The sequence below is a fragment of the Podarcis pityusensis genome (genome assembly GCF_964106645.2).
Source record: "Podarcis pityusensis genome assembly, chromosome: 3".
Classification (NCBI taxonomy): Eukaryota; Metazoa; Chordata; class Lepidosauria; order Squamata; family Lacertidae; genus Podarcis; species Podarcis pityusensis.
The window spans coordinates 105,266,578-105,282,722 of NC_138026.1; the positions used below are offsets into that span (position 1 = coordinate 105,266,578).

The 16,145-nt window shown below is 41.5% G+C and overlaps 1 protein-coding gene across 3 annotated transcripts in view; it reads right to left on the reverse strand.

Moving 5' to 3' along the window:
* Positions 1-16,145, reverse strand: part of KLHDC3 (kelch domain containing 3) — a 45,615-nt gene that overhangs the window by 15,046 nt on the left and 14,424 nt on the right. For all 3 annotated transcript variants that reach the window (XM_080998176.1, XM_080998177.1, XM_080998178.1), the window contains 6 exons: positions 13,814-13,990; positions 11,940-12,055; positions 9,856-9,927; positions 9,444-9,657; positions 8,783-8,869; positions 4,580-4,688 (listed from right to left, as the gene is read on the reverse strand). In XM_080998176.1, the coding sequence (XP_080854302.1) occupies positions 4,580-4,688; positions 8,783-8,869; positions 9,444-9,657; positions 9,856-9,927; positions 11,940-12,055; positions 13,814-13,990 (775 nt within the window). The remainder of the gene's footprint in view (positions 1-4,579; positions 4,689-8,782; positions 8,870-9,443; positions 9,658-9,855; positions 9,928-11,939; positions 12,056-13,813; positions 13,991-16,145) is intronic.

Genomic DNA, 16,145 nt, shown 5'->3' on the forward strand with positions numbered 1-16,145 from the left:
TCTGTTTGCCAGCAACCAATGTACAAAAGCATGCTCCTTCCATCCATGCAGGTAGAACTTAATTATCACGGTAGTCGCACTGATAGCCCTATTTTCCATGACTCTGACTAATTCTTTTTTAAAGCCATCTAAGCTGGTGTTCATCACTATCTACTGGCAGCAAATTCCATAGTTGTTATGTGCTGTGTGAAGAAGTACTTTGTCTGTCTTGAGTTTTCCAATGCTTCACTGTGTGGCCCTGTGTTCTAGTATCCATAATGGAAATAGGTGTGCAAGCAGGGCTTCGGATGATGATCAGTGTGTAGGCTGAGATATGTGAAGGTAGTCCTGCAAGTAACTTCATTCCAAACCATTTACGAGGAACTAGACTGAAGAATCTGAAACCCAGAAGTGAAATACAGCCCCACCAGGCCTCCGTGTCTGATCCTTGGGACTTTCTTGGGCCATGCCTCCTCCCCAGCCCTGCTCAGCTTCCTCCTCAAGTACTTTGTGCCTTGCTGGAATGTGTGCTTCGGTTCTGAAAATACCACTTGCTTGCCTGGATGGGGAGAGGTGTATGTGGGTGCAGAAATTAACTTTTGTGGGGCTGGAGTGTAGCCTACTGTGCAAAGCTAAGTGTCACATTCATTGCCACATCCAATTTTGCCTTTGGCCATGCCCGCTACTGGCATACGCCCACCAAATGTTGCCTATGAGGGGATGCAGCCCTCGGACTTTAAATTGGGCTTGAAATGGCATTGGCAACCACTGCATCAGCACAGGATCCGATTGCCTAGCCTCAACATCCAGCTGGCTGCGTTTCGTACAAGATGAAGTTTCCAAATCATTAAAGGCAGCCCCACATGGAGGGGCTACTCCAGACATCTGATTAATATTGTGCTACACTAGAGTTCACTCTCAGTGAGTGACTGACTGTGTCAGGCATGGCTAACATATGGCCTTCGAAATGTTGCTGAACTACAACTCCCATTATGTCTCACTATTGGCCATGCTGGCTCCGGCAGGTGGGAGCTGGGAGTCCCAACAACATCTGACATTCCACAAGTTATCCACCTCTGCTGCAGGGCAAGACAATTTATGGATGTTATCAGAGACTGACACAACTTGACTGGATGGTTTGTGACACAGATGACACTTTGATTGGAAGTGTGCATCTCTGTGTGACAGAGGGAGAGCGAGCAAGAAAGATAGATATGGTGCAATAGCTGGGAGATTGTGCTTCAGGGGGAGGTGTTTGACTTTATGACCTTCTGGTTCTTCCCAATCTCATGAGTTAATGGGGCTGTCTAAATAACATATCAGATAAGTCTTACTGGATCAGATCAATAGCTCAGTCCATCATCTGAGATATCCTGCCTTCAAGAACGGAAAGTATAGTTTGCTATACGGGAAGGAAACCACCAGCCCAAGGCAATGATATGGAAAATTGGTTTGTCATTGTTGGTCTCAAGTTTCTGATATTCTCAATTTTGATGTACGTCTTCAACCTGGTGATGCCTAACAAAGTGGATATTCCTGGCCTCTGAAGCTTTTACCCATACGAATCCAGTCAGGCTACTGAGCCCTGTCATAACAACATTAATGAGATGCTTATGAAAAAAATAGGTTATGTTATTATTGACACTCACTGCAAAGGAAGTTTAAATTATATTTACAGCCTCTTACATGGGATGCTGGCAGAGTCTTCTCATGCAAAAATCTGATCATATCAACACTTCTGTAGTGGTAGAAGTATTGCAGCTTCAGATACTCCCAAACCATTCATCAAACACTTGTCTGAGCCTCTTGCTCTGCTCTTCTTTTTCTTTAAGGCAGACCAATAGGCGAGACAGTATTTTGTCCTGAAATTATGTCTGTTGGCGGTTAAATCTGTTTAGGGGTTTCTTGAGAACACTCATTTTAGTTTTAGGAGCACCCTAATCTCATCTTGCCTGTCTTTAAACATTGCAAGTTTATTAGTATAGAAGGAGTCACAGGAGCTTAGTAGGTTGTGCTTTGAAACTTTCCAAGTAAAACAGGTGAGAAAATAAATTAATTTCTAATAAACATTTACTTTGTCTATATTTATAGATTTGTATACTTAACATATGGTTACCATCAAGAAAAAGCTCAGATGCCAAAAGTTCTGCTGCACTCACGTACTTCCTGGCTCATAGCAGCTGGTAAGTATCTAGATCACTTCTAGCCAACTTGTATCTTGCTGAGGTCACTGCCAATGTTTGACAACTCAACCCCCAACTCCAGCATCTTTCCTAGTTAGTAGACCCTTTAGCTAAATTCAGCTTTGAAGACAGAGGTAATTCTATCACTCATTTAGCATTCACTGCCACAGACAAGTCCCAAGTTGCTTCCTGGTTTTACATGCCTTTCTGCATTGTTTATGGTGCCCCAAATGTACATTTGTTTCCTCATCTGCAAAGCACTGCCCACACCCCTTTGCCTTCCAAGCAGCAGTATTTTGTTACTGAGAAAAATGTAATTTTCTTGTAGAGAATTGAACACATTATCAGCCAACTGTGTGAATGTCAGAAACTGGCTGTTGTTGGTGATGTGAAGAGCAATGAGTGGTGCTGTACAAGGAAACTGCTGCTAAGATGCATGAGATTTCCCTCCCTGTCTTGCCTCCCCTGTACAATGATTCCATCAGGGCACAACCATTGAACAAAAGTCCAGGGCACCAGACAAAACTGGCAGGTGGGCTCCCAAACACACAGGGGGGGAGTTACCACATTCTGAAGTGTACTACACCATTCCAGCTTATTAGGGCCCCCACTGCATGGCCCTTAAGTCCAGAGTCCAAAATTACCTAATTGTGCTACTGCCCCTGCATGAAACCCAAAGTGGGATCAACACCCCCCTCCCCCAAAAAATCAGCAGACACCCGCAGCATAACCCACTGAGATCTCTCTGATTAGGTTCAATTGATAGGCATAAGGGCAGGGAAGTAAAAGTTGAATGGGAAAAATAGGGAAGGGGCACACAAAACCTTTTGGCATCATCACAAAGCAACAATAGACTCACAGGAGCAGTTAATTAAGAGATTACAACAATAAAAATGACATTTTAAGGAGCTGGTTGTCACTGTCAGGGGAAAGCAAATACATTTTGTTCTCTTGAATTTGCAGTTAATGCATGTGTTACTTTAAACCACACAAAGCCACTGTTTTGTCAAGCAATCTAGCCAGCACTTGTTTGCAAGCTTCTATGTCTAAGTTAACTCTGCCACAAAGCTTAAGCCATTTTGTTTGCTGTTCTCTCCAGACAATATGTCTGTGGTTTTTCTCTCTCATCACTATTCAGCCTGTAAAGAGCTCTTGCATGCATAAAGCCTTTGAACTCCAGAAACTGCAAAGTCATTATAGCAATCTAATTCATCCAAGTTGCAAAGTCTGCTAATAGTCACTATTCTTGCTAAATGTTGCTGCATTTTTCTGAAGCAAGGACTAACATGGAACTCCAGGAAATGGGAGGAGATATCCTTTTTGGTTCTTTATGACATTATGATCCCCCCCGCTTGCTTTTGTGAAACTGAACATGATCCATGGAAAAAGGAGGAAAACTAAGTCTCAAACAATAACAGCATAATTTTCATATTTTACGGTATGTTTAATGTACAGTTTTTTAAAAACCTTCCTTGTCTCATGAATTTTTGTTACAAATTAGGGCATTAAATAATTCTATGTTGCAGATGGGGAACCAAATATAAGACAGCGTGACTTGTATGAGATTACTCAGACTGCTAAGGTGTAATTTGAACTTTTATTCACCAAGTCCATTACTCTCTGCACTGAACTTAATGGTTCACAATGCTAGATACAATATAAAATTTTAAACCACATCATGCAACCTACAAATTGGGTGAAAATTCTACAAGAGTTCATAACTACTGTACTCTCCAATTGGGAAAGGAGGAACTGAGAAGCAAAATAAAAAATATAAAAAATCACAAAATAGCAGTAGGCAGCTTCGGAATAGCAGAAGGAAACTCTGGCCTGCATACCTAGTTAGGCCTACTAAGCCTCTGATTTTGGCCTGCAAAGCCATTCTGGGCAAACCACACACCCTTGCCAGTCACCTGACATATGGCATCGGGCACATAGATCTGCTATCTCTGATCAAAACATTAAGTGTTAAGATTGGAGACAAGTGATCTCTTATATTCAGTGTTAGTGCTAAGTACCAAAGCGCTAAAACTGGAAATAAGCTTATCTCCAATTTTAGCACTGTGGTGCTTAGCACTATTACCAGAGATTTTAAATATTGTTTTTTTAAATAGCAGTGAGCATTTCTCTTATCTCCAATCTTACAGCATTGGATTTTGGACTACAACTCCCAGTCTTTATGACCAATGGTCAGGGATGATGTAAGTTGGCTTAAGAAATTGGCCTACAGGAGAGACTCGAGGGCTCAGAAGCAATCTCGTACACTAGAAATAGACTGAACAGAGCCTGTGGAATGATCAATGGTGTGATTGTGGTAAGGCTTGCTTTTGGTTCTTTGTCACTGCTTAAGAACTGAACAGTGAATTTTCAAATCCAAAGTCAAGACACCAAGAAAGCCAATCTGATATACCACTCACCTTGTGCCTCCAAAGAGGATGATCTTGTCCCCTACTCTACAACAGCACTGCCTGCGGCGAGGACATGGCCCTTTCCCTTTGGGATCAATTTTCTTCCAGGTAAAAGAAACTGGAGAAAACACATACACCATGAAAGCTGAATATTCAAGCAATCCTGGTAAAGACAAGCCACATGAACAAGCTCTAGTTCTAAGAAGTTTACAAATTTAACACATAGAAACAAACCTGCTTTTCAGCAGAAACAGTTGAGGTTTTTTGCTTGCAAGTGAAAAAGATGCTCAGGTTTCAAATATCACAGTCTTTTCTTCATGAAAAATGTTTGTTTGCACTCTTGATATTTTATTACCAATGGGGCAGGGATCTTCTGGTTAAACAGAAAAACCCTGGGACAGCTCCCTGAAATGCCTGCTAAGGCTATATATTCCTTCTCACCAATAATCACAAACATGAAATGTATGCAAAGCTGTATGTTTCATTGTACAAGCTGAACATTTCCAGCAGTTAACGAGGAGGATACAGATTTCATACCTTCAAGTCACCCAGGACTGTGTGAAGCAAGAAAATGCTACATTACACCACAACTCCTTAAATAAAGGGAACTCTTCCAAATTCTCTTGGAAGACTAAGGATATTATAGTTCAAAGCATTCAGCTGTTCCGGTTTGCACTTCACTTAAAAAAACCCCGGATATTTATTGCATAAGGACCCTTGAAAAAGCAATTGCTTTAGAGGGCAAATGAGAAGAAGGTGACAACCGTAGAACTCAGAATTAAGAAACCACGCAGCATCTTCTGAAAACATTCTGCAGATTGAACTATGCATTAACTTTCTTTTTGAAGAGTACATGTGGGTGCACTGCCATCTATTGGTTAACTGCTTGAAGTACAGAAGCCATAACCACTGAGACATCCCCACAGAGATGCCTGCTACCCTCTCTCCTTTATAGAGAGTGGAGATTGGCAGGTTAGTTGTATGAATAAAATAAAGGCAGGACGTAGTTATTCTCTGGAGCATACACTGACAAACCTCCTCCATGAGCATCATACTAAGGTGTGGTGAGATAACTGGAACTGTGTGGCAGTAAACTGAGGACATACATAAGCATCACTTCACATCATTTAAGGTGGGGCCTTGCAATCCCCAGGCTGGTGTCTGGATGCATGAGTGGGCAGGCTGAGACCCAATAGGCTGAAGCTAAATACTAATACTCCTGTGCACAAGTGATTCCCAGGAACTAGAGCGCATACCTGTTTTGGATGGGGTTGCATTCCTTCCGAGGGAACAGGTACATATTCTGGGAGTTCTCCTTGATCCATCTTTGTTGTCACTGGAGGCAAAAATGACCTCAGTGGCTAGGAGTGCCTTTTGCTATCCTTGACTGTTTCTGGACTAGGATAGCCTTGCCTAAACAATTTTGGATCAGGTTTTCTGAAAGAATGCCTTCTCCCACACAGGCCTGCCCATTCTTGAAAATATTCAGAGGCGGCCATATTCATTTCATGGCAGCTTTGAGGAGGGCCCCTGCTCTGTAGAATGAGCTCCCTACTCATGTAGTATACACCTACTACAGTGAACTTCCACCCGCTGTTAAAACACATCCACTTGCTCAAGCTTTCTCCAGCCTCTGCCATCAGCTGAACAATTCCTAGGTACTGTAACTGCCATGTTCTTTTTACTGGATCATTTTTATTGTATATTGAATTATTTAATTGTATGCTGCCTTGTTATTAGTGTAATGAGACACAGTAAATAAATATTTTAAACCAATGGCATACCTACATATAATTAATGTAAGGAATTCACTTCCACAAGCTGCAGTGATCAGACAATGGATGTGTTCCAGCCAGCCATGCCTTCTTCCAAGGTACTCCCATCCTACAGCCCCTAGTTTTTCATGCTCAGTCCTCACTGAGTTGGTGGGTGTTTTTTCCTCCTCTTAGTCCCCCCCCCCCCCCGGCCTGCCGATTTCCCCCTACTTCTACAGACCCTGTGTTTCCTTGGGCATGCCGCTTACTTACTGGCTGAGCCCACAGCAATAACATTCAATCAATCCATCCAAGCTCAGCAGGGGTAGTGGCGGCGGCCTTAGCTTGGAGCTTACAGGTCAACTGCAGCATGGGGAAAGTCAAAGTGAAGGTGGCAGACAGGGGCTGAAGCAGCTAGCGGGAACAATCTGAAGTGGTCTCAGCTGCTTTTCAGAAAAGAGAATTTGTGGGGTCTTTGGATGTATGTGCAGAATACAAGGGTAATTTAAAATTCTTTTCTCATTCATTTTTAAACTCAGCCCTCTGAGATTGAAAAGCAATCTTATGAACTAAAGCAGAGCTTAGCGAGTCTCTGGCTAAGCAGGGATTTGAAGCTAGATCTGCTAGGACTATCCAGTACTTTAGTCTGTAAAATCTCACTGAAGGGTTGCCATTCTTTCTAGTGCTGAAGAAAAGGGTGCCCAAGAGGTTTCTGCACCATTATGGAGGCCTCTGCTATATCCTGCCCTTTCACACTGAGAGGTGGCACAGCAAACATGACCATGCACAGGAAGGTGGTGGTGGTCATGGCGATGTGTGCACATGTGCATGTGTGTGTCCAGTTCCTGAGAAGCCTGGCCAGGGAGCATCAGCCCACTAGCGAAAAGCAGCTGGCCATAAAACATCATCTTGAAGAAGCTACACTCTTCTGAATCTCTTTTTTTTTTTTTAATATTTTATTAAGGATTTTCTTGTTTTACAGAAGTGTAGTGCCTCGTATTTTTTTTTTTTCCATGTAACATTTTTACAAATCCATTTCATTTGTTGAGGCATTAGGGGGAGAAGAAAAAAAAAAGAAAAAAGAAAAGGGGGGGTGGAGAGAGGGAAGATGGATGGGGGTGGGGTCGGGTGGCGGTGTTTCTATTATGTTTAATGTATGTAGAGTTTGGTGTCAGCGTTGCTTGTGTTGTTCACTTGTGTTCCTTTGGTGGTGAGAGAGGTTGGGGTTGGCCTAGGGTGTGATTGTTTGCTTGTGATTGGCTGTGGTGATCTTTGTTTTCGTGTGTGAGTGAGGTGGGTGGGTGTTTTGGATCAGGTTAGCCATATTGATTTGTATGCTGTTGGTGGATTATTGTCATTGTCCTGTTGGGCTGTGTATGTGATAAATGGGAGCCATACCGGGGTGAAGGCGTCTTCTTCTGTTTGTCCCCGTGTCAGTTTCAGTTTATTAGTTAATTTTTCTAGTAGGGCTGTTTCCCATACTATTTGGTACCATTGGTCCATGCTTACTCCTGACAGGTCTCTCCAGTGTCTGGTTATGGTGTTTCTGGCTGCTGAGAGCAGGTGGGTTATGAGTTCTTTGTGGTGTAAATGAGCATTGTTGTCTTGGAAGATGTTTAGTAGGGCCAATTCTGGGGTGATGTCTATTACTTGCTTAGTTATTTTACATATTTCTTGTATGGCTGTTGTCCAGAATAGTTGGATTTTGGGACACTCCCACCACATGTGGAGGTATGTGCCTGTGGAGGTGCACCCTCTCCAGCATTTTGGTGAGGTTCCTGAATCTCTTATTTGAGAACTCATTAGCAGTGAGCCATATCAGTACCACACAGCCACATTACCAACGGAGAGATGCAAATAAAAGGGTGGAGGGTTTGAAGCTCCTAATGGATATACTCATCCATCAAAGGCATGATGCAAAAGTCTACTGTGCAGTACTGCACGGTCAACCCCTGGCCTCCACAACCCTGAACAGGTACTGGTATTGCTGTTACTGTTGGCAGAGACAGCAACAGTTCATAGACAAAAGCTGCAGGGTCAGGGAGACTCACTCCAGGCTCAGATTAAGGAACCAGTATTTGTTGCATTACCTGGGTCCTATGTGGTGCCCCTGACATATGCCTGGAGCTTTATGGAGTGTGGCTGTTTAGCTTTCCCTTCCTCATGAGTACAATGTTGCCATTAGTGCATTGAGCTCCAAATCAATATAGCAACTACCACTTCAGCTAATACTGTTAACTGGGTCCAAGACCTCACCACTCCTTACTGATGGAATCTCTATGTGTTTGTGAACACATTCTACATGCATCTGTTGAACATATACATCCTACAAAACATATGGGAGCATCTGGGGCATGGAGGAAATGTGATTAATGCATAGCTGTAGCCCTGATCACAGCAGAGATTCTTGGAGGTTCCTGTAATACCAGTAATAAGAAGGAATGTCAATTAAAAATACCTGGATCAAATTTCCAGAGATCGTGAAAGTGTCTGTTCAGACGTGCATTGTAGCCACCAAATATATACAACTCTCCATTGTAGCCAACTGTAGGGAATAGAGAAATTACATGTCAGGACACCTAAAACGAAGCTCAGTTTCATATCAGTTACAACTGAAAAGTTTTTGTGCTATTCCCCTATGAACACCAGTTGTTAGGAATCACAAGTGGGGAGAATGCTGTTGCACTCAAGTTCTGTTTATGATTTTCCCATAAGCAATCTGGGTGGTCAGTATAGGAACAGGATGCTGGACAAGATGGGCCTTTGGTCTGATCCACCAGGACTCATGTGTTATTGCATGCCACATTCAGAGCTAAGGTTGTCCATTTACATTAGATTAAAAATAATTTCATATTGGAGGAAGGAGGGAGGTAAGCAACTGACTCCAAATTCTTGTCCTCTGTTTTTCCATCTTGTCCAAAATTGATAATGGGCACCTCTCCCAATGGGAGATGCACAAGACTGATTTATGTGCTGATTCCCTGTTCATTGTTGCTTTCTAAAAACAACAAAGGCCACTACTTGATCTTCTGAAGACTTGTGCCTGATTGGCCAACTACAACTTTCTCTTTAATCTTAATTAGACTTCTCACGCTCGATGGAGTGTAATGATGACTTACATGCTGAGTGGCTCCTTCTGCCTTCAGGAAGGAGGGGAGTGGGAGGCGAGTCCAGCCAAGAGTTTGTGTCTGTGTCAAATACTTTGATTCGGTTACAGTAGATCTCATTGTTGGAGTGGAAAGGCCCAAAGCGGTCTGCTCTTCCCCCAAACACATACATCTTTGTCCCAATTATTGTGGCTGAGTGAAAGTCTCTCCATCGAGCTGGTGTGCCCTGAAACAAGAGACTCCTGTTAAGTAAGTCAAAGGGAAATGGAAGTTACTTTAGGAGTAAAAGATATGAAAGGGGATGTAGGCGAAAGGGGATTTTGGGTGCTCAAAATTCTGTTGACTACAAACGAAAGCAGACAAAAGTTAAATGGCAAACAGGGTCACATGCAGGACCCAAAGACATACTAATACCAATACTGACCTTTGTACAGATCAGACTCCAAATCATGTTGCTGCTATCCAATTTGTGGATGTCATTTGAAAAACAATCAGCCTGAAAGAAAGAGAAAGTATTTAACTAGTGGGGATGCTGGATCAAGCACTGCCAGGCATTCTAAAGGCCCTTGGTTATTTTGCTCTCTAGAGATAAAAACAGAGTTTAATTCTTCAGCATTTCCCTGTGGAGCTGAAATATATTAAGGGAACTGAAATAGGTGGCTCAGAAAACAAAGCAGCTGTTCAGACTGACTCACATCAGTGCACACTATCCAAACAACACACTGAATATACATATGCCACTCCAGTTTATATACAGAAAAAAAGAAGTAAAGTGAGAGATTAAAACCATGATTTACAGTACACTGGTTCTGAATGTCTGGTGTGAGATGGCAAAGGCTGCCCTTTGCCCTTCTTTTAAGTAAGTGCTAAACATCAGTGGCTCTCATTAACCTCAGTTGGAGTTGTTAAAGAGTCACTAAGTCAGACCAGACAAGCCTTAAGCTAAATGTTCTGAGAGGAATGCATAATTAGCAACTACCTGTAAAAGATACTAGGATTGCTGGGTTTGCCAAGTTTTGTAACACTTGGACCTACCATGGAGAGAGATAAAATCTTTGGATTTGCTGGTGAGTCCCTTAAATCCCATCACCATATTTTCGTTTGTTTCAGTACCCTGCCACACAGACTTTAATTAATGCTGTAAATCCACTGAAAACAAACTCATTTGCCATAAGATCTAGTCCAGGCTTCCTCAACCTCAGCCCTCCAGATGTTTTGAGACTACAATTCCCATCATCCCTGACCACTGGTCCTGCTAGCTAGGGATCATGGGAGTTGTAGGCCAAAAACATCTGGAGGGCCGAGGTTGAGGAAGCCTGATCTAGTCACTGAAAAAGCCAGTGAGATCCAGCTGCTTGTGTACTGGAAACAGGTTAAATCTCTGCTCAGCCACAAATCAATGGATGGCTTTTGGACACCATCTGTTCCAAATAACTCAGTCACCACCAGAAAACAAAGGTGGTCTATTTTAGAGTAATTGCAATAATAAGCAGGAAGGGAAAACATTCTGCACATCTTACAAGCACAATTATGATTGTCTTAGGAACTTGTGGAATCTCTCTCTAGAGATGGTGAAGACAACACTAGAAAGTCATCTAGAAAGACAACACTTAGAGAATCTAAGTCTGTTTCCAAGCATAAATTAACATTTGCTCAGACTTCTCTTAGAAAGTTTGAAATTTTTAGTCATCTGATAGGTCAGGGACTTGAACTAGACTCCCTTTGGACTGTTTCTGTGCATATTATTATTATTATTATTATTAATTGAGTTTATACACCGCCCTATACCCAGAGGTCTCAGGGCAGTTCACAGAACAAATTAACATCTATTCATAAATGAGCATCTATTCATCCTTCTGATGCAATCCAACTTTTAAGAGGTTTGACAATTTGATCTAAGATACTTGTTTACAGCCCTTCATGTTAATAACCCAGGACAGCATTCAGAACTGCAACCTGTCATAAAAAGAAAGAGGAGGAAAATACAAATGTAGTGGCTTGACAACAAAGGCAATAATGCCTGAAATGTCAATAGACTAAACTGAGTTTTGCTTTTTACTTACCAATCAACAGTACAGCAGTTTGCTCTCTAAGAGGCAAGGAGCACAGAGATGCATAAGCAGCAAGCAGACTTTGGCTCTAAATACATCTAGCCCTTTAAACCTAGGTGTAGACTAAGGCTACAGTCTAATACTCTTGGGAGTAAATCCTACTGAATAAATATGCACAGGACATGGCCTCATGCCTGGAGTTCATCAGCTACAATGAAAGTTTGGCATTATTATCAGGATGTGACAGTATGGGGTTACAATAGAGAACATTTCAGTGATCTTTAACTTAATTCACAAATGTCTTTAAATATAACTGTTGGTAAAGGAAAGAAAGAAAGAAGGGGGGGGGAGTGAAGTGGGAGCAGAGGGACCACTCAGAATTCTCTTTGAATAACTTGATTTGGAAGTACCATTTCTCATGCAGACCTGAACACAAATAGCAGAGATCTTAACTTACCAGTTGTTCATATCCCCCAAAGATATACATGCTCTTTCCCAAGACGCAAGCCGAATGTCCATCTCTTGCTCCCGGAACCATTCCAGAAACTTTTGGTGTGAACCATTTGTGCGTGCCTAATATGTTAAAAACAAAAAACAAAGAGATGAGCCATTACTAGCAGACACAGAATGTCATGTTCAGGAATTAATGAAAAAGGGCATGGCCCTTGGGAAAAAATCCTAAACAAACACATATCTCTCCTTTTAAGGAAGGAACCACTTATACATTCTCTTCCACACAGGACAGTGGAACAGCAGCTGCCTCTCTAGAAGCTATCTTATAGTTCCTGAAAAACTGTGTAAAGCCACCACTCACATTCTGTGAGATTTCACTATTATCCTACTGTGTATTACAAAGTAAGAAACAGTTGCAATATTTTGGGAAGCAATTAAACTGTAGGAGAGTATTTTTCAGTACCTCAAAAATATTTTTAATGCAAGGCTGCCTGGTTATCTGTAAAGTTAAAGCAAGCACCTGTCTCAGAAGTCCATAAAAAGAAGCACAGATAATCCTCGGAGAAGCAAGAGATTGCCTAACCACAGTTGGCAGTCAGCTTCAGTGCTTATTCCAGGAAGCAGAATAGAGCGGCCTGTTCATAATCCTCTAGCACCCAAGAATCTCTCACAACCTGGCTTCCATCCACAGCCACCCACCTAGATTAACTGGATAAGTATTCCATTCCAACACAAGGTCAATGTAAACTCTGTGGAGATTATTAGCACAAAGGGAAAGTGAGCCTTGCTCCTAGTGGGATGTGTGCCATGCTTGGATTTCTAAAGCCAGTCATGTGCTACCCCTAGAGACCTCGGCCAAGAGCTACATATGAAACTAGAGACTGGAGCAGGCTGTGACATCTAATACAGATAGCATTTGCAAGCCAACAAAGGACAATGCCTTGCAGAATAGCTTCAGGGCTTTGTCTAGCCTGAAGTGACTCATGCAAGAGGGTTTCCACCTTTTCCCATGAGAGGGGAAGGATTAGTAGACTTGCTTTCCAGGGATGGTAGGAAATTGCACAAGCAAGTGCATCCAAGGCTGCCTAGGACTCTGGACAGCAACAGTCCCTTGCAGCTTTTTCCACCACTCCTCAAACAAAAATCAGTTTGGCAGCTGTGTGATGCCCCTATGTACAACGGAATTCTATGGATATCTAGTTTTGCTCCCTAGAATGAACTCCAAGATACCGAGAAAGCAAATTTGTTAGAGAATTAGCTAGACCTGGGAAGAGAGCCCTAGAATCGAGAGCCCATCTCTCATTGCATGGAGAGGTTGTAAGATACTGGTTCTCTCATTATTTCTTTCTGATTAGTTTCCTTCTTTCCTGTTGAACACTTTCTTTCAACAAACCTTTTATGTGAAGAGTTCTGATCAGTATCTGAACTGATCTGCAACTTACACATGCAACTATTTTAGCTGGTTTTAGATATGCAATTGTTTTGCATATGGCTTCTATTGTATTGAAAATTCACTTCAAAATGCTTCATAGGAAGTGGTTAATAAATGAAATAAAAAGATGCCAACACCTTCCCTTGATGCAACATACCCTTTTCCTGCTACTGTACGCAGTCTCCCTGCATTGTGCGCTGCCCACAGTAGTGAGAGCATAATTTCCATGAAGCACCAGTCATGAAGACTGAAGACTGTACAGTGGGTCTCCAACAATTCCCACGTTCTTTGAAAATATTAATCACGTCTCTATAAATGTTATAATCAACAAGATTAAGTACTGCTGTTCCCAGTTTAAACCTGGAGAAAAACTGCAACTTTTTAGAATATACACTTTCAGCAGCATGTGACAGCCAGGGATATGGGGAGCAGCGAACAACACTTACTGACGTCAAAGGCGTACAGGACATTGCAGGCTCCCTCTGTGTCATTGCGGCCTCCCCAAATGTAGATGGTGTCCTCAATAAGCACTGCAGAGTGTCCATATCTCATGTATGGAACTTCCCTCACATGGTCCCTGCTGTTTGTCCACACTGGTGGTAGTTTGGTCCAGCGCAGAGAGACTAAAAGGAAAAAGCCCACAGTGTTACTTGACTGGCTTGCTCTTATGCATCAGGCTGCTATGCACAGATACTAACTGACAAACAATTCAATTGCTTGGATTAACAAGTCATAATTGTTGGAGGAAATCCAATGCTGTCATGCAGTACTCTCTCTCTCTCTCTCTCTCTCTCTCTCTCTCTCTCTCGTGTGTGTGTGTGTGCGTGCGCGTTAAGATTGCAAAACATTACTTTACTCGGGGGAAATAAAAAAGAAAGAGAGAACAATGAAAAGATGCTAAAAAGGTTATACTACTAAGAGAATGTGAAAGATGTTCACCTAGTAATAATAATAACAATAATAATTTATTATTTATACCCCTCCCATCTGGCTGGGTTTCCCAAGCCATTCTGGGCAGCTTCCAACAAAATATTAAAATACAATAGTCCTTCGATATTAAAAGCTTCCCGAAACAGGACTGCCTTCAGATGTCTTCTAAAAGTCTGGTAGTTGTTTTTTCCTTTGACATCTGATGGGAGGACATTCCACAGGGCAGGCACCATTACCGAGAAGGCCCTTTGCCTGGTTCCCTGTAACTAGGCTTCTCGCAGCGAGGGAACTGCCAGAAGGCCCTCGGCGCTAGACCTCAGTGTCTGGGCAGAACGATGGGAGTGTACTGGACTGAGGCTGTTTTGGGGCTTTAAAGGTCAGCACCAACACTCTGAACAATCTGTTGCAAATGTGTTACACTATATAGATGCTGGTGCCAGATAAAGAATACCTGATGAAAATAGTATTTTCAACCATTGCTCCATTAGAAAAAGACATATATTTTAGAGTTCTAAAAGAATTAACACACACAAGTACAATGCAGAAAAAATTAAGTGCTTTGAAGGCCTATTTAGGGTAATGGTTAAACATTGTTAAAAGCACACAGTGTAAAAGCTTAAAATAGTGAAATAGGTAGCTGAATGGCAGATTAGAATATGTAAGACAGCGCACACTAGAAAAAGTAAAAATATTCAACTCTTATTAATCATTTAAAAACAGCAGTAATCAACTAATGTACAATTCTATTGTCTATTTTCACAACAATGTTCTTCGGAACATTGGGCTAAGACAATTGCTGAAGGCTAATGTGCTTCATTGCTGAGTATTTGCGCTTGGGTCTCTCATAACTGAATCTACTACTCTGTCCTGTTGAAACTTACTCTGCCCTACCAGACTCCTGTTTGCTTCCCCTCTTCTGACTCTCCACTGGAATCTGCATATTACACATATGACAATGAAAATCTGTAATTAGCTCCATAAAACTCCATGCCATAGTGTACTACTGCTGCCAAGAGATTCCCCAGTTTAAACAAATAAAACTGTAAAAGATGTATTTTTTAAAAAAACACCTTCCAATTAAGGTTAGTAAAATCAGGTATTTATATAGCTCAGCAGCATCTAGGTCATACTGTGCCATTCCTGTTTAAGCACCCAAGTTTGCCACTAAATGATGAGACTTGTCCATGCATCATCAAGTGGATCATTAACAGGCTTTTGCACCTTCCCCAAAGAGCTTGGGGTTGGTCAGTTGTAAATGTGACATCTGGGTGAACCAACCTGTTGCAACAGAGTAGAACACAAGCTTGTTTTCTTAACCTGAATTATGAACAGGTTGCATTTCGATCATTTCTACTTGATGCTTACCATACATTATATATCAACCGGCTAGTGTCAGACTGCTGTATTATTTTCATATGGTAACAGCAGTAAAAAAAAAAATCAATTTAATAACAGAGTGAAAGATGTATTCATGTCACACAGTACTGAAAACTAAAATATAGTGATGGTTGCTCCATGAATTATATGATCAAAAATGTTTTCATTTATGAAAGCTATCTATAGATTCTTACTAAATAATCAATAAGGGAAATTTTGACCATCTTGTAATTTCAGCAGATATGTACTCCAGTTCAGAATGGTAGTTATAGGGAAAGCCCTTACAATTTAAGATCCCATAATTTATAGTGTTATTGAAGCTCTACCACTTATTCCAGTATTCACTGTATAAAGAAAACAAAGCAATGAATACTTGGATAGCTTGTTTTTGGAAAGGGATGTTGATCTAGCAAGAAAAAAATAAAATAAATGAAGTTCTGTTAGCCATCAGAAAAATAAATCTAATTTAAA